At 35.7% G+C, this 24365-nt stretch overlaps 1 protein-coding gene across 1 annotated transcript; it reads right to left on the bottom strand.

Annotated features, from left to right (window-relative positions):
• Positions 1 to 393: 393 nt before the first annotated feature.
• Positions 394 to 24365, bottom strand: LOC134839971 (uncharacterized). Its single transcript, XM_063855600.1, has 18 exons — positions 24020 to 24365; positions 21555 to 21708; positions 20798 to 20949; positions 20084 to 20322; positions 15301 to 15335; positions 15046 to 15197; positions 14333 to 14571; positions 11030 to 11072; positions 8621 to 8774; positions 8020 to 8171; positions 7275 to 7525; positions 6370 to 6529; positions 3121 to 3265; positions 2588 to 2763; positions 2262 to 2372; positions 1537 to 1773; positions 1099 to 1231; positions 394 to 943 (listed from the first exon to the last, which is right to left on the bottom strand). The coding sequence occupies exons 1-18, from the start codon at positions 24117 to 24119 to the stop codon at positions 394 to 396; spliced, it is 3183 nt and encodes a 1060-aa protein (XP_063711670.1). The 5' UTR covers positions 24120 to 24365.

Here is a 24365-nt window from a genome sequence, read left to right as displayed (position 1 = left end):
ATACAGCCCTTTTATTTTAATCTAAAAAATTTAGTTTTAATCCAGAAAAACTAGCATTTGAAGTTTCGTATATCACTTCGCGCAAATCTTCTTTGTAAAAAATCTAAAACTAATCTGTTAAAAATATATGAAGTAAAAAAAAATCGTAATTTGTTTTGTTTTTGTTATTAATTTCAAGACAAGTGTAGTCTACTTTGCCTAATATTCGATTGTTCTAAATTTTCGTTTTGTTCGAAATTTGTTTTTTAGATTTTTTAAATGTTTGTTGTCTCGTTCTTTCTGTGATTCTTGCACAGCATCCGGTTACTATTTTTAAATTATGGACATAAATACATCTGTAAGATCTGCTATTGGTCATTTTGGAAGCAACAGCCAACATTCTTCAAAAAAATGTCAAAATAGAATTTTATTCAGTTGAGAAACATCGTCAATTCCAAATTCAGAATCTGCATCTGAAGTAATTAAGTTCCGGTTTAAAACAGTCGGTCGAATCGATTCATGATTAGATCTGATTCTGTCCAACGAGTTTGATCTCTTTCTTAATTGGTTAGAGAGTTCATTTTTGCTACGTAGCCCATTTCGAAAAGAACCATTCCGTGATAACATTTGTTGATTTTTCCCACTACTTTCAGGATTCGATTTTCTACCCCTTGAGATCGAATTTTCCGCAGAATCATTTGAATCTTTTTGACCTAAAAGTTTCCCGGACGAGGGTCCCAACGCAAAATCCGATAAGTTTGTCGAGTCGTGGGTTGTATTTGATAACTGAGCTAGTTTTCCTTTAGGCGGTTTCGACGTTGTCGGTTTAGTTGTATGTCGGCTTACTGAGACACTTGTTTTTTCTCGTGAGTTGGTAGCTGATGCCGAGTTTACAGCCGAAACAGTGAATGATGTTTCGAATTGGGGCTGAGCAGCAAGTTGGGATGCCATTTCAGGCAGACCTCTAAAATCAAAACAAATAAGCGAAGTTAGCGACCAGAATTTTTGTGAAAATATTCAATTTTCTAATTTGCCAGAAGTTTCAAATTTGCCAAAAATTTTCTATTTTTCGTTATCAACTCAGTTTCAAAATTTATATACTCTGGTTTTTTCATTTACCTGTTATTTCTAGCCGGATATTTCACCCGTCGCTCCGGATTTCGTTGCAGTGGAGCAACTGAGGCTGCGTCACTCTGGCCGAATATCGTGAGCACCTCATCTAGCCGATCATCGTTCCCACCGTACCTCTCAACTAAACCAATATCTTCAGTTTTTCAGTTCACGTTGAGAAAAAAGAAATTCACGTCCAAATTAAAAGTTTCGACCACCCACTCTCGGAATGTGGTCATAACCAAAAGTGATTTATTTACAGAATTGATAACCAATTATTGCTACAGTGGGAAATTTATGCGCCCTGTTACTTGAACAGCGGCAAGTCACTCTTGTTAATCATGGAGACTTGAATTTTTTCAAATTTGAAAAAATCTTGCCGAAATTGGATCGACTCAGAAAAATGCGCACGTTCATTCTTTTTTTTCCTGCCGGAGAAGTGTTTACCTTTGATGCGGGATCCAGTCGGCGCCGTTTGTACTATTTTACTTCTAATTGTCTGCTTATTGGCAGTCTTAGTGGTCAATTGGGACAAGTTTGACTGATTATCGGACTGTTCGACTCTTATTGGCTCAGCACAAAGTGGACAGCGATCTGATTGGTGCAGAAGGTGGCCATCGATGCATGATTGGTGGAATTTATGTCGGCATGGAAGACGGCGTATCGCTTGGCCGATTCGATATACTAAACAAATATGCAATTCGCTCTCGAAAGATCAAACTACTTTTTTTCCTACAATTGCAAAAAAAATTTAAAATAGATTAGATCGATTTTTTTTGGTTCGGCTGCTAAAAACGTATACGTAAATTAGGTTTTGGAGGAAATGGACTTTTTAGTTTTAGTTAATTGGCTTGCTCACCCTAAAATTTTTCTAGGCGCCTTTGGAGCCAACTTATACTAATTTTGAGTCCGCCGAGAAAACGCGATTTTTTGGTCAAAAAAGTGCCAAAAAACAAAAACCGCCTTTTTTTCTTTAATTTGTTTTTTTTCCTTTTTTCTTTTCCTAAATAAGGTTTTTTTAGTGATTTGGGAGAGCTCCGAAAATCAATTTGTTCGACCTAAAAAAATGTCGACAAAATTTTCAGATTTTTTTTTAAAATCCGCCCTTCCCCTCGAGAAAAACCTACATCTGCCCCTGTGTGGGATATTAAAAACTCTTTTCAAAATTTCACCTTGTAGACATAGATTGCACTGCATTCCTGGCTTAAGCAGGTGTACGTGTTGTTTTCTGATGGTCATCGAAGGCAGCAGAGAAATCGTATGTTCCGACAGGGTGGAACCTTCTATAACGCATAAAACAAACGTGAAACAAATAATAGTACAACTCTGCAAAGACATTTTGGAGTTATCATTTTAGATGAGTGTCAAGAAAAAATATATTTCTGCCAGAAAAACGTAGGAGTCGTGAAATTGATTTTTAAAACGCAATGGTTTTTGGCTGAGTTTTTGTTCTGCTTTTTGTTTTCTATATTGAGAAAAGTGCTAAATTTTTTCTTACCATATTGGTTCGCGTTTGGCTGTCTCGCCGGTTCGTCCAACTGCAACAGGAGATCGTAATCATTCTCTGATAGTTCTCTGTTTTGCAGTCCAGAATCAACTAGGAGTTGAGTGACAGTAGATGATACTCCGGCCGAAATCCCATTTAGCAGAAAACCACGGTCCACTGGATGCCATCTAGATTAAACAAATATCTTATTCCTTTTCAAAAAATCACCTACGTTTTATCCTAAAAGTAAGCGGAAATGTAAGACCCCACTTTAGAACGAACCAATAAAAACAGCTCAAAAAGTTGTATCTTGTACTTAAATCATCAGATTAGTAAGTTTCAAGGCGCTCAGAGATTTAAAAAGACAATTTGGACCCCCCATCTTTAGCTTTGACCTAAACTATAGACCTATAGACTCAAACTGAACAAAAAAGAGAACCAGGTTCGAGGGGTTCGACTTTACTTTTCATAAGCTCAAACAAAAATGGCTCCCAGAAATGAAAAGTTTTCAATGGCATACTAATCCTTCTTCTGGTGGTTCTGACCTTTCGTTGACCTTGTGTCTCATTTCAAAGTGATGATGGGTGTGTACATTGGAGGCGAAGCAGTTGCCACACAAGTGAAAGTCAGAGGAACATATTCTGCACTTGTAGCATTTGCCCTCTATTGGAGTCACGCCACAGTTCCTACCTAAAAGTGTGTGAAAATATAATTCATCAATCATATAAAAAAAGGTTTTTCATGGCACTAAGGCTATCTGAGAACTTGAGGCAAACCTCGACATCAGTACATTCTGTTCTACCCAAAAAGCAACCGGGGGCCAGTTGAAGCTGGAGGTACCTGTATCATATTTTTAGAATATTTTTTACTGGTGAGGGGTTGAATGCGTAATATATTAGCCGCTTATGTATATGGCATGCCTACGAACCATTCTTTTAATCTGAATTTAATATCAATAGGGCAGAGTAATTTTCTAGAAAAATGGAAAATCTTCCGAACACGTTAAAAGATTCGAAAAATGGTGAAGTCTCAAATGGCAATGGTCAATTCGGGCGTATCTGCGTCTGCAGGGAAAAACCTCAACCAGCTGTCACTTTGATTATGAGCTTGATTTTAGATTTATTGGGGAAATTTTTGAGATAACTAAAAAAAATTCCAAACACGGTCACAAAAAAGAACAAAATTGGTTTTTTTCAACGGCCATAATCTTTTGCTACAAAAATAGTACAGAGCGGGTTAAGCAGAGAATAATCCCATAACCTTAAATTTCGATTGGACTATTATTATGAGAATTGGTAGAGCAGTTCTCGAGAAAAGTGAAAAACGTTTCAAAAAAGTTAAACCTGGAAGTTTGACTTATTGGAAGGCCATAATTTTTTTCTTAAAAATTCTAGGGCGCAGACGCTTATGCAAGAAAAATTTTTGCATTCCGCAAATAATTGCTTGGATTCAATTTTTAATATCAGATATAGCAGAATTGTTTTTGAAAAAAGTGAAAAAAAATTCAAAAAACAGTCAAGAAAACAAAAATTTGTTTTTTCCGAACATTATGTGTAATGAAAAAAATGGGCGTAACTTCTTATGCAAGTGAGTTTCACACAACCAAATTTTTTTGATTGAACTAAAAGGTCAGAGTTTTTTGATAGCCATAACTTTTAATTTGAACAATTTTGAGCGCAGCTGCTATACATAAAAATTTTCCACAACCCTTTCGATCTTTTGAGCCCAAAATCTCAGATAAAAAAAAATTGTTTCAAATTTTACCCCACAGACTTTTTCGAAGGCTGTGGAAAGTGGGGTCAGGTGAAAAGAGACTGAAAGATTGTTTTGGCACACAGAGGAGTGGGTGATCTTCTCTTTGGTGACATCTTTTTTGGAAATCGAAGATTTAGGTTTTTTTCAGAGAAACTAAAATTTTTGGAAAAATGAAATCTCACTCACTTTCATAATACCTTTTTTATCCAACAGGAATTGTTCGATTTGCTTGCAAAAAATACTATCAAAGTAGCATGGTGGCCACTTGCTTAAAAATCGGCTTTTGAATCTTGAACTTGTATTACTAAAAAGCTCAGAATATTAATTTCAAGGTCATTTTCGCTGTTTGGGTGGTACATAATGTGGTACATAATGTTCTGATTTTGACAAAATCAATCAGGAAACTCAAAATTACAAAGATAATTTCCGAAATGATTTTTTTAAGCGAAATAGGTATGAATCTTTTAAAATGAAAAAAACATTAATTAATAAAATTAACCTGTAGAAAAATTACAATGCTGATTGATTATTTTTTGCAACTTCGTCTGAAACGTGTAATTTAGATTAAACAATGAAACAATGCAGACCAACTTTTCTCGACACTGAGAGGACTTTTCTGGAGTCCGAATCGAAGCCCAAAAGTTTTTGATGAGGTACTAAGCCATAGTACCTACCAAGTTTGAAGCAGTTACTATCAGCCAGAAAAAAACAACCCATGTTTTAGTTTTTTCCGTAATTTGAAACGCGGACAGTTAACGTGGTCAATATATTTCAGTTTATTGTTCCCATTTCCTAGAACATTAAAACAAAATAAAAATAATTTGTGCAGATAAAAATGTTGCAGATAAAAATCTTGATAATAAAGTCAAGAGCATTCACAGACAAATTGAAATAAACTTGCGAGAGTTCTGAAAAACTTTGTAGCTTGCTTTCAGGAACGTCGAATCCCATATAAAAGCCAGTTTCTTGTAACTAATAGCAATTCAAAATAAAATAAAATTTTGAATACAAAATCAATGTTTGATTCCCCAAAATTTGTGGAAACAATCGAAAATTGTGAGAAATGAGGGTGAATGACAAGCAAACGTTATAGATATTGAATTAATAACCAGCAAAACAAACAACTAAAGTCTTTTTTTTGCGAAATCGAACGAAAATAGAACTAACTACTGCAAAAAACTGATTCAATTTATTTCCTTCTAATTGGGTGCATTGCTTGTGTGCTTAGCGTTCTTTCATAATGGCCTATTAAGTTACTGTCTGAATCAAAACCGCCGAAAAAATTTATAGAGCAAGGCTTATCGTCTTCAGAAATTTTTCCTTAAAGACCTGCTAGGCAAAAGTGAGTGATAAAGATTTGCATTTTTCAACAAAGAAATTTTCAGAAAACAAAACAATGATGTTGAAAACTTGTACTTGTTGTTCTCAGCAGCTTTTAATCCAATGATCGAGGAACAGATAATCTACAGCAATACTACGAATTTTTCTAATGCTAATAATGTTCAATTTATTTTGAATTGAGTGTCTTTCGGCTGTACAGGTAATTGTGGCTGAAAATCGTGTTCATCGAATTTTGTTCTGCTTTATCGAATTTCGTTCTGCTCATTTTAAGTTAGTGAAGCATGAGTGGTTTTGCATAAATCTTCAAAAATTTGCAAAATAGTTTCTTTAATTATTACAAAAAGAACTCATTTTCTGAGTAGGTTTAAAAACCTCTTCCAATTAGCTCGATTCTATTAGAGAATGATATTAAGTTAGAAGATACGCCAAAGACACAGTTTTTGTGCACGAATTTTTCAAGTAATCTCTTACAATCTGCGACGCTTGACGGCAAAAGATTGAAAAGAAAAAAAAAGATTTTCAAAAATTAGCAAAAAACTATCTAACTGAAGTTGCGAAAAATCTACCAATTTCTCCAAATAATTTCTACTGGGCTGAAACTTTCCGTTACCAATTATCAAAAACAAAGTAATTTTTGAAAATTTTCAAACAAAATGTTTTTTCTAAATCATTAATGCCTTCAAATTAAAGACTCCTACAAGATATGTTGACATGTGTGGTTGTGTTTCTGACTGCTCCTCTGGTTCCTCCTAGGTCTGTCTGTGCATTGTGCAGTTCCTCCAGCAGACTCCTCAGAGTGCCGAAGGGGGCCCGACAGAGGGGACACTCGAGACAGTCGCCACTCCCAGAACTGCTCTTCTGAAATAGTCAGACGATGCAACTTAATTAGATTCATAATTTAATTCCAAAATAGGTCCACATTTCTCAAATTATTATTATTTATAAATAATCATCCTAAAGGAACTCAGTCTGGGAGAACGTCGTTAGATAAAGTTTTAATAGGGCTGGTGGTGTAGTACCATCGTTATATTTTTTTACGATACTCAATTTTGAAAATTATCGAATTACACGAAGATTGCTATTCTTTTAACTTCCTCATAAAATTGTCTTCATGCAATTTATGAATTTTGTAATTTTCATGTTTACTCAGTTGTAAAAAAAATGACATCAGGACAGATAAAATTGGAGTTAGTCTCAAAAATTAAATTACTACTAATCAAATTCCTTTTCTACGAAAGAGCAGCAATAGCCACTTCAGGCTGTGTGCGTCAAATAAACTCAACATTGATAAAAAATCTACTTTGTTGTTTTATGCGCCTTGGTGAATGCGCTTTAGTTTTATGTGAAAAAAAGCGCGCCGATCACATTTACAACTCTAAGAAGGTGCCTCTGTACTAGAAAAAAATAAGCTTCCTGGGAATTCTAACTGACGAGCCTTAACTAAAAAGTTCTTTTTTATTATTTTTCTGAGACGTTTCATTGAAGTCCTCTAAAAATTGACCTTTTAACATGTTTCACAGTATTTAACATGTTTCAGTAAAAGGGAACTTCAACAAACTCTTATAGCGGTTGAATTTCTCGAGTTTAAAGCACTTCAACTGACCTGGTATGATGCCCATGACTTCATGCACTTGATGTGTATGTTCTGACCACAGCCTATCTTGCAATAGGTCACGGGTTCATGTCTGTTCATCATATTATTCACTCCAGCTGGAGATGACTCACTCTTAGTGCTGTTTTTGTTGTTGTTGTTGTTGTTGTTGGTGTTGTTTGTATCCCCGTGGGTGAGAAACTCCTCCTGGCAGATGGGACAGGTGTCATCTTCTGTTATTTGTCTCTGCACCAGACGGGAGTCTATGAAAAATATGAGTCATTCGATGATGAAGTGTTTCAGTTTTTGTATGTTGGTATAAGACTGAGTCTGTCAAATCTTGTCAATTTAATCGAAAACTTGAGCAAACGTAGTTAACGCGTATGCTTTTGACTGCTCTTTTTTAAAACTAAATTCAGTCAATTTTTATTGTTCAGATTATTTGAAAATTAGGGAGAAACTTTTTATTCGGGTGTGTTTTACTTTTTGTCTGTTTCTTTTTCTTTTTTTTTGTTTTCCACGCAAAATCAGGTACAAAAATAATCATCGGAAATGGTTGAGACTATCAAGATTAGGGTCAGCCCCGAAGAAGTGAAAAAAAAAAAAATCATAATAAATTGTTTGCAAGTTCGGTCTCTACATAATCAAATGAAGAAATAAGGAATCTTTTTACAAAAAAAAACAATGTAGAGAGTGCGCCATAAGACTAATAACTATAGCCTGTTTGCAAGCGTCTGAGATTTAAAAAAAGACGTACCATTTGCACCACTGGGATCGTCAGTTGAGTTTGGATCTTGAACCTGTTTTGATTGATCTCTCCTAGCAGTCCTGGCTCTGCAGTAGTGTCCATTAATCACGGCCTGCAGTTCCCTCTCCACTAGTCCTAGTTGAAATCCGACAGGGTCAGTCCTGAAATTAAAAAAAAAACTCAAAACCACCCCATTCGCAACTCTGGTTGCCAAATTTTTCCAAAGGGTGCCTGTTGAACATTTGAATTTTGGGCTCTTTTTCCTTCCGAATTTTGTTGTGAATTTTGTTGCGAAAAAGAGCCGAATTTTGTTGCGTTTGTCTCGATGGTAAGATAACCATCATAGAATCGGTTGCTTGATTTAACCTTTTTAGTAGTTTTAACAAGCAGTTTAAACAGCAAAAAATAATCGAAGTTTCTCAGAAAGCATTAGTTAAGAGGTTAATAGTTGACCCTTACTGGACTTCGTACAAAATTTTTATTTGTGCAAATTTCTGCGATAGAATCTGTGTAAAAAATTCATCGAAAATACCTTTCTACCAGTCTTGTGAGAAAAAAATAATATGAATGAGAGTGGAAAAAAAAAGAAAAAAACTCTTCGTTATCTCACCTGGGCACTTTAAACTTCTTGAGTAGTACCCAGTAGACGTGTCTGCAGCACTTTTCCTTCTTGAATGTCTTGCACGAGCAGTGGTGGGGGTCTCCCAATAACACTTTGCATCTCTCCTTTGCTTCAGTGTCCATCAACACAAAGCCAAATGGACCTGAAAGTTAGGTTAGAAAATGGGGAAAATTGGTGGCGCTTTTCCATTACAGCCACCCTGAAGCCTTCAAAAAGTAGGTAAAATAAGAGTGTAATTTGTGGGGCAGGGGGTTCCAGGATTACATAGCCAGGGGAAAACCTTGAACTTCCTGTTGCATAGCCAGGGGAAAACCTTAACTTCCTGAAGATTACAGGGCAACCCTTGACATCTAGGAACCCTGGCAGGAAGTCTTAGCAAAAAAATCCTTTTGAAAACCAGACCCGGACACGTGCTAGATATCCTTCCCGGAAATCCAGGAAAGGTTCATTGATTTTTTAGTCGCTGCAAAATTATTTTTAGGCTCAAAAAATATTTTCAAAAAAAAAATTGCATGCAAAAATGTATTTTTTTTGGCGTATTACATCGTCCAGGCTCAGACTTGTTTCTATTGTTGTTGTTGTTTTCGACTGGTAAAATAAGACTAAATTTGACAGAAGAAAAATGTTTTTTTTTAAAGCATAAGCCTTTTACTTCCACTGAGAAGTGAAATTTGATATCTTCAATCACTGATATTCGCAGCTTTGAGAACACGCAATGATTTTAATTACTTGTCTAAGGCTAGTTAAGTTCACAAAATGCAGTTTTTATGAACTTTCTGCAGATATAGATTTACTAATGAAATCTTTACATGTCAAAATCATGTTAATTAAATATTTTTTATATCTTCCTCAGACATTTGTCTCAGATCATACAATTTTTGCGATCAAATCAAATTACGGTCAAAAATTAAACTTCTGGACAAAATAGTCAGAAGTTTGTTCATAATTCATTTGGTTCTTTGTTTTGTTGTTTGGATTTTGTTCAAACTTTAATTGAGACTGCATATAGCCTTTTGTGACTGAGCGCATTTGTCGAAAACAAAATTTCGGCGCTTCTCTTCTCCAACCTACTGACTTTATACAAGTGATTTTATCAAGACTTGTCATCTGAACTAATTAAGCCACGCAAACATTTTTGGTCTTGATATTCAACCATGTAAAACTCGTCGGTACATTGTGAAATTGATTCTTATATGAGGTTTTTTTTTGGGTGGGGGTGGTGAAAAAAAAGCCTTCAAAAATGTCGACCTCGAGTTTTTGGGCCTGATTCACGGGCTGACCAAGGGGCTCTTTTCCAAATCCGCTTCGATATTTTTTGAAACCCAATTTATGAAAATTAAACGTTAGTTAAATATTTGAGTTTGGTCGAATTATCAAAATATACATTCTGTTAAATATAAAAAATTATCTTAATCGAAATGAACTCAAAATGAGCTAACAAGCTTTTCTAGTTTAATCCCTTGTAAGGAAGGAGTGACCTGAATGGAAGCATAATTTAGGGAAACACTTAAAAGAAGAAAATGTCTTTTAGAAGAAGATAAACAAAGAATTTCATTATTTCCACTTCACATAAGCATCAGTTTTATCGTGAAATTCTGGGTTTTATAAAGTTAAGTATGGCTCTTTTTCCTTCCCCCCCCCCACCTCACACAAACATGAATTTTATAGTCTAACGAGTGGTTTTACAAGGTTAATTTTGTTATGGCCTAATCAGTCTGCATGTCAATTTTCATGACAATCGGACAAAGCGAACAATAATTTCAAATTGAAAAGTTTGCAGGTGGGGGGAAAAGGAAAAAAGCCTTAAGTATGATTACCAATTACGTTTGTCGTGAAGTAATTAGTCCGGATGCCAATTTTTGTAGCAGTTAGAAAATATGGTGAACAAAATTTCTTTAGCAAAATTTTACAGGTGGAGGGAGGGGGTTTGGGAGGAAAGAGCCGGCCGTTGGAATGAACCCTATAGTGATTTGTTGGAACTTCAAATCCTTTCAGTCTCAAATTCAATGACAAAAAAAGTTTTTTTTACGTCTAAGACCAATTTTCAACGCTTAAAGAATACCTAAGAAACTTCAAAAACTGATGGTATAGCAATGAGCTCAAGGCCGCCGATAATGCCACCTAACTGGTATCAACTATAAATTGACAGCCTACTAACCGGTATTCACACATTTCGCCCCCACACATTTCGCCCCTAAAATGTACATTAAGAAAGTGGCGGTTAATTAACTGCAATTAGTTAGGGGTGAAACGTGCGAGTACGAAATGTGTGAAATTATTAGGGGCGAAATGTGTGAGGGGCGAAATGTGCCACTAGATTCAAAAGGGGCGAAATGTGTGTGGGGCGAAACGTGGGGCTTTCGTGCTAACATACATGTGTGAGACATTCGTGCTAACCTGTGGGGTGCATGAGTAATATTCTGGTGTTGAGTGCCTGGTCCTGGTGCCAACTGACAGCGTCACTCACACTTCTTTGATACTCTGCCACACGCGCCATATTAACTTATGTTAATAACTAATGACAAGTTAATAACTTATGCTTATAAATGATGATAGGTATTGATAATGAAACTTGAATATGACATAATAGTTAGGGATCAGTTTGAATAAGATCCGATTTATCTGCCGGCACAAGTAATAAACTGTGGAATTTGAATGAAACCTTATAGAGATTTAGCGCATCATGCGTGCTGTAGTTTTTTTCAAGCAAGATGGTATGATTTTTTATTTACACAGTCACATATTATTTGTACTATAAAAGCGACGTTTCACCTGTGTCACAGAAAAACAGCCATTGAAAAAAGCAATCATTTTGAAAATGTAGTTAAAAAGCAGGCACGTGCGTGCATGTTTAAAACCATAAAATCAAAATGTGCAATTATGTGCCATGCGTCAAAAAAAATCACTGCTTGCCTCATTTCACCTACCCACCCCAACGTTTCAATTGCAATTTTGAAAAACTGTTTCGAAATTTTCACAAATCAAAGAAACCTGGGCAATTTTTCGTTTCTTGCCTGCAAAATTTTAAAAGCTTTTTGTCAATTTTTCCGATTCTTATTAAAATAGGCATGCAGACTATCTAGGCTATCAAATACATGTTTGGTCAATATAGATTTGGTATTAAACCAGGGGCGGATCTAGGATTTTCTTGAGGGGGGGCAGATTTTCAAAAAAAATTTGAAAATTTTGACGACCTTTTTGTTTATAGGTCGGCCAAATTGATTTTCGGAGCTTAAAAAAATTGCGTTTTTTAGGCGCGCGCTCCCCCTCAAAGTTAGTATATATTGGCGCCAAAGGCGCCTTTAGAAAAATTGAAGGGTCCGTCACCAAAAATGGATTTCTTAAAAAGTACCAAAGGGGGACCTTTTGGGTCGGCATGGGGTCGAATCCCTGAGGGGGAGGACGTCAACCTAAATCCGCCCCTGTATTATACTCACCCGGCTCTTTTGTCTTTCCCATATTACATAATCATCAACTTTATGGTGTAAGAAGTGTTTTACAAGGTGGTTAATCACGAAGACCAAATATGCTTATTAGGACTCACCTAATCCGCCACGTTTGACTAGCTTTAGCTATATATTCTGTCGACTGACTTGTCATTTTTTGTTGAAAACAAATTTCTGAAACACAAAAAAAAATCATTTTCAAAAAAACTCGGCGGTAATAATTTTTTGCCTCAGTTGCTTTCGAAATAGAAATTTGAAATGGTAACTATAAAAATGTAATTAAAAACAAAATCAGAACAATTTTTGGGACAGTTGTACGTTGTCGAATAAATTTGGCTTAATCAATTTTGTTAGTTTTTCTTTTTCTCCCACTTCTCAAAACTATGGCGTTTTTGGGTTAACGAGGGCTTTTATAAAAGAAAGTACGAATTCAAGTTTGTCATTGCCTGATGAGTGCACGTGCCATTTTTTGTAAAAATTGGGCAACTTGAGCAAAAAGCTATTGATATTTATTTGCAGGTGTGGAGATAGGATGAGAGCTTCAATTTAAATACATTTAGTTCTCATAAATTTTGAATTATTTTTTCTCGGGTATAGTTTTTCTCATAGTTTTTAGGCATTCCTTACGAATTCATGAATCGTTTTACATTATGAAAAATTTTGATCTGAATGGTAACTTTGTATGGGAGTCATGCCTTTGGTTAAGTTTTTCCGTTTTTATTACTCTTGCAATATGCAAGGCAATTGCTATTGGGTACTAGACTTTTTTCGGTAAAACAAACTTTGTTCACAGGACTCATCTCCCGGAGCCTGGACTCACTCATATACTTCTTTTTTTTATGAAATCAATTTCAATCAGCCATCTGGCGCATCTGGCGAAAAGGTAGCACATCTGCTTGAGACGGCATAGGTTTGTAAGTCGAGTTCGGCCGGGACCTGTTGTTTGGCAAATTTGAGTTTTTTCGGACTACCGTCCGTCTGTTTATTTTTGTCGGCTTAGCTCCCTTAGCCCAATTTTTTTGAAATGTCAGCTTTTTTTAAAATTGCTGTAACGCCCATGTTTGGAAAAAAAGCTTGGGTGCTCGATTCCAGACTGGAATTGTTATTTTGCGAACTGAAATTTTTCGGTTAATTAGGGTTTTTGTCGGTTTGTTATTTTTGCCGACTTAATTTTGCAGAAGAATGTTTTGAAAAATTTGGCCTCTATCTAGCATTTTGAAAATTCTTTGTAAAGTTTCTAATTGTGAGCGTAATTTTGCATAATTGTGTTCCGGATAGTTTGCGTTTTTGTTGCAACGTTTCTATGCAAGTTTCTATGATAAAAACTATTTTAAAAGTTTTTTTCTTCAATTTTTGATATTTCGTTTCAATGGATTTTAATCACAGTCAATCCTTTTTGTATCGCAAATGGTGCAAAGCTCAGCTTCGCCTCTGTGTCAGTTTTTGAAGTTTGAGTTTTTTTTTTTATTTTAACACAGAGTTGATTGTTTTTTTCTTATTTTAACACAGAATTGATTGCTTTTTTTGCTGTTTTGTTCTGCAATTAATTGTTTTTGGCGATTGTGGAGAAATTAAACTGAGCTCAAAAGTGATTTGCGTTTAGCCGAATGATTAATAAATTGCGATAGCAAGTGTCTTATAATCGTGAGCTATATATTTTTGTCTGTATCCGTCTTTGTTTACCAGTAGTTTTGTATTCCGGGCATGTTTGCATTGCATGCGTTCAGTGATGTCAATAGCTGATCCTTTGTCGTGAATTGCCGCCTTAAACGACTTTAAAAAAATTATCCCTTTAGCTACTTCACTACTGACATCAGGACAGATAAAATTGGAGTTAGTCTCAAAAACTAAATTACTACTAATCAAATTCCTTTTCTACGAAAGAGCAAAAATAGCCACTTCAGGCTGTGTGCGTCAAATAAACTCAACATTTATAAAAAATCTACTTTGATGTTTTATGCGCCTTGGTGAATGTGCTTTAGTTTTATGTGAAAAAAAGCGCGCCGATCACTTTTACAACTCTAAGAAGGTGCCTCTGCACTAGAAAAAAATAAGCTTCCTGAGACTTTTTACTGAAGAGCTCTAACAAAAAAGTTCTTTTTTTTAAATTATTTTTGTGAGAAATTTCATTGAAGTCCTTTAAAAATTGGCCTTTTTAACATGTTTCACAGTATTTAACATGTTTCAGTATAAGAGAACTTCAACAAACTCTTATAGCGGTTGAATTTCTCGAGTTTAAAGCACTTCAACTGACCTGGTATGATGCCCATGACTTCATGCACTTGATGTGTATGTTCTGACCACAGCCTATCTTGCAATAGGTCACGGGTTCATGCCTGTTCATCATATTATTCGCTCCAGCTGGAGATGACTCACTCTTACTGCTGTTGTTGTTGTTGTTGTTGTTGTTTGTATCCCCGTGGGTGAGAAACTCCTCCTGGCATATTGGACAGGTGTCATCTTCTGTTATTTGTCTCTGCACCAGACGGGAGTCTATGAAAAAATGAGTCATTCGATGATGAAGTGTTACAGTTTTTGTATGTTGGTATAAAACTGGGTCTGTCAAACTCTTGTCAATTTAATCGAAAACTTGAGCAAATGTTGTGCGTGCGTACGCTTTTGACGGCTCTTTTTTAAAACTAAATTCAGTCAATTTTTATTGTTCAGATTATTTGAAAATTAGGGAGGAATTTTTTATTCGAGTGTGTTTTACTTTTTTCTTTTTCTTTCTTTTTTTTCTTTTTGTTTTGCACGCAAAATCAGATAGAAAAATAATCATCGGAAATGGTTGAGGCTATCTCGATTAGGGTCAGCCCCGAAGAAGTGAAAAAAAATAAAAATCATAATAAGTTGCAATAAATCAAATAAAGAAATAAGGAATCTTTTTACTAAAAGAACAATGGACAGAGTTTGACATAAGACTAATAACTATAGCTTGTTTGCAGGCGTCTGATAAAAAAGACTTACCATTTGCACCACTGGCATCGTCAGTTAAGTTTGGATCTTGAACCAGTTTTGTCTGATCTCTCCTAGCAGTCTTGGCTCTGCAGTAGTGTCCATTGATCACAGCCTGCAGTTCCCTCTCCACTAGCCCTAGTTGAAACGCGACAGGGTCAGTCCTGAAATAAAAAAAGTAAGAGTTTTAATGAACCCAAAAACGTGCCGAGGGGTCGGGAACTACCCCATTCACAACTTTGGTTGCCGATTTTTTTTAAAGGGTACCTCTTGAACATTTGAATTTTGTTGCGTTTGTCTTGCTGGTAAGATAACCATCATAGAATCAGTTGCGTGATTTAACCTTCTTAGTAGTTATAACAAGCAGTTTAAACAGCAAAAATTAGTCGAAGTTTCTCAGAAAGCAATAGTGAAGAGGTTAATAGCTGACCATTACTGGACGTTGTACAAAATTTTTATTTGTGCAAATTTCTGCGATAGAACTTGTGTGAAAATTCATCAAAAATACCTTTCTACCAGTCTTGTGAGAAAAAAATAATTATGAGGGTGGAAAAAAAGAAAAAAGCTCTTCATTATCTCACCTGGGTACTTTAAATTTCTTGAGCAGTACCCAGAAGACGTGTCTGCAGCATTTTTCCTTTTTGAATGTCTTGCACGAGCAGTGGTGTGGTTCTCCCAATAACACTTTGCATCTCTCCTTTGCTTCAGTGTCCATCAACACAAAGCCAAATGGACCTGGAAGTTAGGTTAAAAAGTGGTGAAAAATTGGTGGCGCTTTTCCATTAGAGTCACTCCGAAGCCTTCAAAAATTAAGTAAAAGTAAGTGTATAATTTGTGGGGTAGGGGGTTCCCGGGTTATATAGCCACCGTAAACTCTTGAACTTCCTGCCAGGAACTTAAAGAGTACAGGACAACCCTGGACTTCATGGCAGGAACCATCCAGGAACCCTGGCAGAAATCATCCAGGAACCCTGGCAGGAACCATCCAGGAACCCTGCCAGGAAGTCTTAGCAAAAAATTTCTTTTGAAAACCAGACCCGTACACGTGCTAGATATCCCTCCAGGAAATCCAGGAATGTTCATTAATTTTTCAGTCGCTGCAAAATTATTTTTAGGCTCACAAAAAAAAAACATTTTCAAAAAAAAGTTTTCATGCAAAAATGTATTTTTTTGGCGTATTACATAGCCCAGGCTCTGAGCAAAGAACCAACCATGAAAAATAAGTGTTTTACGTAGAATCATAACTTGTTTTTTTTTGTTGTTGTTGTTTTCGACTGGTAAAATAAGACTAAATTTGACAAAAAGAAAAATGTTTTTTTTTAAGCATAAGCTTTTTACTTCCACTGAGAAGTGAAATTTGATATCTTCAATCACTGATATTCGCAGCTTTGAGAACACACAATGATTTTAATTACTTGTCTAAGGCTAGTTAAGTTCACAAAATGCCGTTTTAATGAACTTTCTGCAGATATAGATTTACTAATGAAATCTTTACATGTCAAAATCATGTTAATTAAATATTTTTTATATCTTCCTCAGACATTTATTTGTCTCAGATCATACAATTTTTGCGATCAAATCAAATTACGGTCAAAAATTAAACTTCTGGACAAAATAGTCAGAAGTTTATTCATAATTCATTTGGTTCTTTGTTTTGTTGTTTGGAATTTGTTCAAACTTTAATTGAGACTGCATATAGCCTTTTGTGACTGAGCGCATTTGTCGAAAACAAAATTTTGGCGCTTCTCTTCTCCAACCTACTGACTTTATACAAGTGATTTTATCAAGACTTGTCATCTGAACTAATTAAGCCACGCAAACATTTTTGGTCTTGATATTCAACCATGTAAAACGCGTCGGGACACTGTGAAATTGATGCTTATATGAGGTTTTTTTTTGGGTGGGGGGTGGAGGAAAAAAAGCCTTCAAAAATGTCGCCCTAAAGTTTTTGGGCCTGATTCAGGGGCTCTTTTCCAGTTCCGCTTTGATATTTTTTGATTTTTTGAAACTCAATTTTTAAATTTGGTCGAATTATCAAAATATACATTCTGTTAAATATAAAAATTTCTCTTAATCGAAAGGAACTCAAAATGAGCTAACAAGCTTTTCTAGTTTGAGCCCTTGTAATAACACGTGAAACAAACATAAAACTCGGTATTTTGAAAGGGTAAAACTGGAAAAGAGCCATTTAACTGGAAAAGAGCCATTTAACTGGAAAAGAGCCATCAGAAAGCAATAGTTAAGAGGTTAAGAGTTGACCATTACTGGACGTTGCACAAAATTTTTTTCTGTGCAAGTTTCTCTAATAGAATCTGTGTAAAAAATTCATCGAAAATACTTTTCTACCAGTCTTGTGAGAAAAAAAATAATTATGAGGGCTGGAAAAAAAAGAAAAAAGCTCTTCATTATCTCACCTGGGAACTTTAAACTTCTTGAGTAGTACCCAGTAGACGTGTCTGCAGCACTTTTCCTTCTTGAATGTCTTGCACGACCTTTTTGTTTATAGGTCGGCCAAATTGATTTTCGGAGCTTAAAAAAACAGGTCTAAAAAGCGGTTTTTGGGCACTTTTTGAAAAATTTTCATTAAAAAAATTGCGTTTTTTAGGCGCGCGCTCCCCCTCAAAGTTAGTATATATTGGCGCCAAAGGCGCCTTTAGAAAAATTGAAGGGTCCGTCACCAAAAATGGATTTCTTAAAAAGTACCAAAGGGGGACCTTTTGGGTCGGCATGGGGTCGAATCCCTGAGGGGGAGGACGTCAACCTAAATCCGCCCCTGTATTATACTCACCCGGCTCTTTTGTCTTTCCCATATTACATAATCATCAACTTTATGGTGTAAGAAGTGTTTTACAAGGTGGTTAATCACGAAGACCAAATATGCTTATTAGGACTCACCTAATCCGCCACGTTTGACTAGCTTTAGCTATATATTCTGTCGACTGACTTGTCATTTTTTGTTGAAAACAAATTTCTGAAACACAAAAAAAAATCATTTTCAAAAAAACTCGGCGGTAATAATTTTTTGCCTCAGTTGCTTTCGAAATAGAAATTTGAAATGGTAACTATAAAAATGTAATTAAAAACAAAATCAGAACAATTTTTGGGACAGTTGTACGTTGTCGAATAAATTTGGCTTAATCAATTTTGTTAGTTTTTCTTTTTCTCCCACTTCTCAAAACTATGGCGTTTTTGGGTTAACGAGGGCTTTTATAAAAGAAAGTACGAATTCAAGTTTGTCATTGCCTGATGAGTGCACGTGCCATTTTTTGTAAAAATTGGGCAACTTGAGCAAAAAGCTATTGATATTTATTTGCAGGTGTGGAGATAGGATGAGAGCTTCAATTTAAATACATTTAGTTCTCATAAATTTTGAATTATTTTTTCTCGGGTATAGTTTTTCTCATAGTTTTTAGGCATTCCTTACGAATTCATGAATCGTTTTACATTATGAAAAATTTTGATCTGAATGGTAACTTTGTATGGGAGTCATGCCTTTGGTTAAGTTTTTCCGTTTTTATTACTCTTGCAATATGCAAGGCAATTGCTATTGGGTACTAGACTTTTTTCGGTAAAACAAACTTTGTTCACAGGACTCATCTCCCGGAGCCTGGACTCACTCATATACTTCTTTTTTTTATGAAATCAATTTCAATCAGCCATCTGGCGCATCTGGCGAAAAGGTAGCACATCTGCTTGAGACGGCATAGGTTTGTAAGTCGAGTTCGGCCGGGACCTGTTGTTTGGCAAATTTGAGTTTTTTCGGACTACCGTCCGTCTGTTTATTTTTGTCGGCTTAGCTCCCTTAGCCCAATTTTTTTGAAATGTCAGCTTTTTTTAAAATTGCTGTAACGCCCATGTTTGGAAAAAAAGCTTGGGTGCTCGATTCCAGACTGGAATTGTTATTTTGCGAACTGAAATTTTTCGGTTAATTAGGGTTTTTGTCGGTTTGTTATTTTTGCCGACTTAATTTTGCAGAAGAATGTTTTGAAAAATTTGGCCTCTATCTAGCATTTTGAAAATTCTTTGTAAAGTTTCTAATTGTGAGCGTAATTTTGCATAATTGTGTTCCGGATAGTTTGCGTTTTTGTTGCAACGTTTCTATGCAAGTTTCTATGATAAAAACTATTTTAAAAGTTTTTTTCTTCAATTTTTGATATTTCGTTTCAATGGATTTTAATCACAGTCAATCCTTTTTGTATCGCAAATGGTGCAAAGCTCAGCTTCGCCTCTGTGTCAGTTTTTGAAGTTTGAGTTTTTTTTTTATTTTAACACAGAGTTGATTGTTTTTTTCTTATTTTAACACAGAATTGATTGCTTTTTTTGCTGTTTTGTTCTGCAATTAATTGTTTTTGGCGATTGTGGAGAAATTAAACTGAGCTCAAAAGTGATTTGCGTTTAGCCGAATGATTAAAAAATTGCGATAGCAAGTGTCTTATAATCGTGAGCTATATATTTTTGTCTGTATCCGTCTTTGTTTACCAGTAGTTTTGTATTCCGGGCATGTTTGCATTGCATGCGTTCAGTGATGTCAATAGCTGATCCTTTGTCGTGAATTGCCGCCTTAAACGACTTTAAAAAAATTATCCCTTTAGCTACTTCACTACTGACATCAGGACAGATAAAATTGGAGTTAGTCTCAAAAACTAAATTACTACTAATCAAATTCCTTTTCTACGAAAGAGCAAAAATAGCCACTTCAGGCTGTGTGCGTCAAATAAACTCAACATTTATAAAAAATCTACTTTGATGTTTTATGCGCCTTGGTGAATGTGCTTTAGTTTTATGTGAAAAAAAGCGCGCCGATCACTTTTACAACTCTAAGAAGGTGCCTCTGCACTAGAAAAAAATAAGCTTCCTGAGACTTTTTACTGAAGAGCTCTAACAAAAAAGTTCTTTTTTTTAAATTATTTTTGTGAGAAATTTCATTGAAGTCCTTTAAAAATTGGCCTTTTTAACATGTTTCACAGTATTTAACATGTTTCAGTATAAGAGAACTTCAACAAACTCTTATAGCGGTTGAATTTCTCGAGTTTAAAGCACTTCAACTGACCTGGTATGATGCCCATGACTTCATGCACTTGATGTGTATGTTCTGACCACAGCCTATCTTGCAATAGGTCACGGGTTCATGCCTGTTCATCATATTATTCGCTCCAGCTGGAGATGACTCACTCTTACTGCTGTTGTTGTTGTTGTTGTTGTTGTTTGTATCCCCGTGGGTGAGAAACTCCTCCTGGCATATTGGACAGGTGTCATCTTCTGTTATTTGTCTCTGCACCAGACGGGAGTCTATGAAAAAATGAGTCATTCGATGATGAAGTGTTACAGTTTTTGTATGTTGGTATAAAACTGGGTCTGTCAAACTCTTGTCAATTTAATCGAAAACTTGAGCAAATGTTGTGCGTGCGTATGCTTTTGACTGCTCTTTTTTAAAACTAAATTCAGTCAATTTTTATTGTTCAGATTATTTGAAAATTAGGGAGGAATTTTTTATTCGAGTGTGTTTTACTTTTTTCTTTTTCTTTCTTTTTTTTCTTTTTGTTTTGCACGCAAAATCAGATAGAAAAATAATCATCGGAAATGGTTGAGGCTATCTCGAATAGGGTCAGCCCCGAAGAAGTGAAAAAAAAATAAAAATCATAATAAGTTGCAATAAATCAAATAAAGAAATAAGGAATCTTTTTACTAAAAGAACAATGGACAGAGTTTGACATAAGACTAATAACTATAGCTTGTTTGCAGGCGTCTGATAAAAAAGACTTACCATTTGCACCACTGGCATCGTCAGTTAAGTTTGGATCTTGAACCAGTTTTGTCTGATCTCTCCTAGCAGTCTTGGCTCTGCAGTAGTGTCCATTGATCATAGCCTGCAGTTCCCTCTCCACTAGCCCTAGTTGAAACGTGACAGGGTCAGTCCTGAAATAAAAAAAGTAAGAGTTTTAATGAACCCAAAAACGTGCCGAGGGGTCGGGAACTACCCCATTCACAACCTTGGTTGCCGATTTTTTTTAAAGGGTACCTCTTGAACATTTGAATTTTGTTGCGTTTGTCCTGATTTAACCGGCTCTTTTCCAGTCCCCCCCTTTCAAATTAAATTTTGAAAAGCTTATTTAACGTTGTCATAATGCAATGAAGTTTGGCGTGATGAACAAATCGACAACTGTGAACAGATTTGTTCTTCTTACTTTACAGCGTAACATCACGCATTTAGCTGTAATAACACGTGAAATCGTTTGTCTTGCTGGTAAGATAACCATCATAGAATCGGTTGCGTGATTTAACCTTCTTAGTAGTTATAACAAGCAGTTTAAACAGCAAAAATTAGTCGAAGTTTCTCAGAAAGCAATAGTGAAGAGGTTAATAGCTGACCATTACTGGACGTTGTACAAAATTTTTATTTGTGCAAATTTCTGCGATAGAACCTGTGTGAAAATTCATCGAAAATACCTTTCTACCAGTCTTGTGAGAAAAAAATAATTATGAGGGTGGAAAAAAAAGAAAAAAGCTCTTCATTATCTCACCTGGGTACTTTAAATTTCTTGAGCAGTACCCAGAAGACGTGTCTGCAGCATTTTTCCTTTTTAAATGTCTTGCACGAGCAGTGGTGTGGTTCTCCCAATAACACTTTGCATCTCTCCTTTGCTTCAGTGTCCATCAACACAAAGCCAAATGGACCTGGAAGTTAGGTTAAAAAGTGGTGAAAAATTGGTGGCGCTTTTCCATTAGAGTCACTCCGAAGCCTTCAAAAATTAGGTAAAAGTAAGTGTATAATTTGTGGGGTAGGGGGTTCCCGGGTTATATAGCCACCGTAAACTCTTGAACTTCCTGCCAGGAACTTAAAGAGTACAGGACAACCCTGGACTTCATGGCAGGAACCATCCAGGAACCCTGGCAGAAATCATCCAGGAACCATCCAGGAACCCTGCCAGGAAGTCTTAGCAAAAAATTTCTTTTGAAAACCAGACCCGTACACGTGCTAGATATCCCTCCAGGAAATCCAGGAATGTTCATTAATTTTTCAGTCGCTGCAAAGTTATTTTTAGGCTCACAAAAAAAAACATTTTCAAAAAAAAGTTTTCATGCAAAAATGTATTTTTTTGGCGTATTACATAGCCCAGGCTCTGAGCAAAGAACCAACCATGAAAAATAAATGTTTTACGTAGAATCATAACTTGTTTTTTTTGTTGTTGTTGTTTTCGACTGGTAAAATAAGACTAAATTTGACAAAAGAAAAATGTTTTTTTTTAAGCATAAGCTTTTTACTTCCACTGAGAAGTGAAATTTGATATCTTCAATCACTGATATTCGCAGCTTTGAGAACACACAATGATTTTAAATACTTGTCTAAGGCTAGTTAAGTTCACAAAATGCCGTTTTATTGAACTTTCTGCAGATATAGATTTACTAATGAAATCTTTACATGTCAAAATCATGTTAATTAAATATTTTTTATATCTTCCTCAGACATTTATTTGTCTCAGATCATACAATTTTTGCGATCAAATCAAATTGCGGTCAAAAATTAAACTTCTGGACAAAATAGTCAGAAGTTTGTTCATAATTCATTTGGTTCTTTGTTTTGTTGTTTGGAATTTGTTCAAACTTTAATTGAGACTGCATATAGCCTTTTGTGACTGAGCGCATTTGTCGAAAACAAAATTTCGGCGCTTCTCTTCTCCAACCTACTGACTTTATACAAGTGATTTTATCAAGACTTGTCATCTGAACTAATAAAGCCACGCAAACATTTTTGGTCTTGATATTCAACCATGTAAAACGCGTCGGGACACTGTGAAATTGATGCTTATATGAGGTTTTTTTTTGGGTGGGGGTGGTGAAAAAAAAGCCTTCAAAAATGTCGACCTCGAGTTTTTGGGCCTGATTCACGGGCTGACCAAGTGGTTTTTTTCCCATTTCCGGTTTGATATTTTTTGAAACTCAATTTATGAAAATTAAACGTTTGTTAAATATTTGAATTTGGTCGAATTATCAAAAATATACATTCTGTTAAATATAAAAAATTATCTTAATCGAAATGAACTCAAAATGAGCTAACAAGCTTTTCTAGTTTAATCCCTTGTAAGGAAGGAGTGACCTGAATGGAAGCATAATTTAGGGAAACACTTAAAAGAAGAAAATGTCTTTTAGAAGAAGATAAACAAAGAATTTCATTATTTCCACTTCACATAAGCATCAGTTTTATCGTGAAATTCTGAGTTTTATAAAGTTAAGTATGATTACCAAATACGTTTGTCGTGAACTTATTAGTCCGGATGCCAATTTTTGTAACAGTTAGAAAATATGGGGAACAAAATTTTTTTTGCAAAATTTTACAGGTGGAGGGAGGGGGTTTGGGAGGAAAAGAGCCGGCCATTGGAATGAACCTTATAGTGATTTGTTGGAACTTCAAATTCTTTCAGTCACAAATTCAATGACAAAAAAAGTTTTTTTTACGTCTAAGACCAATTTTCAACGCTTAAAGATACCTAAGAAACTTCAAAAACTGATGGTATAACAAGGAGCTCAAGGCCGCCGATAATGCCACCTAACTGGTATCAACTATAAATTGACAGCCTGCTAACCGGTATTCACACATTTCGCCCCTAAAATGTACATTAAGAAAGTGGCGGTTAATTAACTGTGAAATAAGTTAGGGGCGAAACGAGCGAGGACGAAGTGTGAGAAATTATAAGGGGGCGAAATGTGTGAGGGGCGAAATGTGCCACTTGATTTAAGAGGGGCGAAATGTGTGTGGGGCGAAATTTGCCACTAGATTTAAGAGGGGCGAAACGTGCGAGGACGAAGTGTGAGAAATTATAAGGGGGCGAAATGTGTGAGGGGCGAAATGTGTGAGGGGCGAAATGTGCCACTAGATTTAAGAGGGGCGAAATGTGTGTGGGGCGAAATGTGTGTGGGGCGAAATTTGCCACTAGATTTAACAGGGGCGAAATGTGTGAGGGGCGAAATGTGGGACATTTATGCTAACCTGTGGGGTGCATGAGTAATATTCTGGTGTTGAGTGCCTGGTCCTGGTGCCAACTGACAGCGTCACTCGCACTTCTTTGATACTCTGCCACACGCGCCATAATAACTTATGTTAATAACTAATGACAAGTTAATAACTAATGGTTATAAATGATGATAGGCATTGATAATGAAAACTTGAATATGACATACTAGTTAGGGATCAGTTTGAATAAGATCCGATTTATCTGCCGGCACAAGTAATAAACTGTGGAATTTGAATGAAACCTTATAGAGATTTAGCGCATCATGCGTGCTGTATTTTTTTTCAAGCAAGATGGTATGATTTTTATTGACACAGTCACATA

Source organism: Symsagittifera roscoffensis, chromosome 2 (assembly GCF_963678635.1).
Source record: "Symsagittifera roscoffensis chromosome 2, txSymRosc1.1, whole genome shotgun sequence".
Classification (NCBI taxonomy): domain Eukaryota; kingdom Metazoa; phylum Xenacoelomorpha; order Acoela; family Convolutidae; genus Symsagittifera; species Symsagittifera roscoffensis.
Note: the sequence above shows the minus strand (reverse complement) of the source record. Positions and strands in the feature narration are given on the sequence as shown.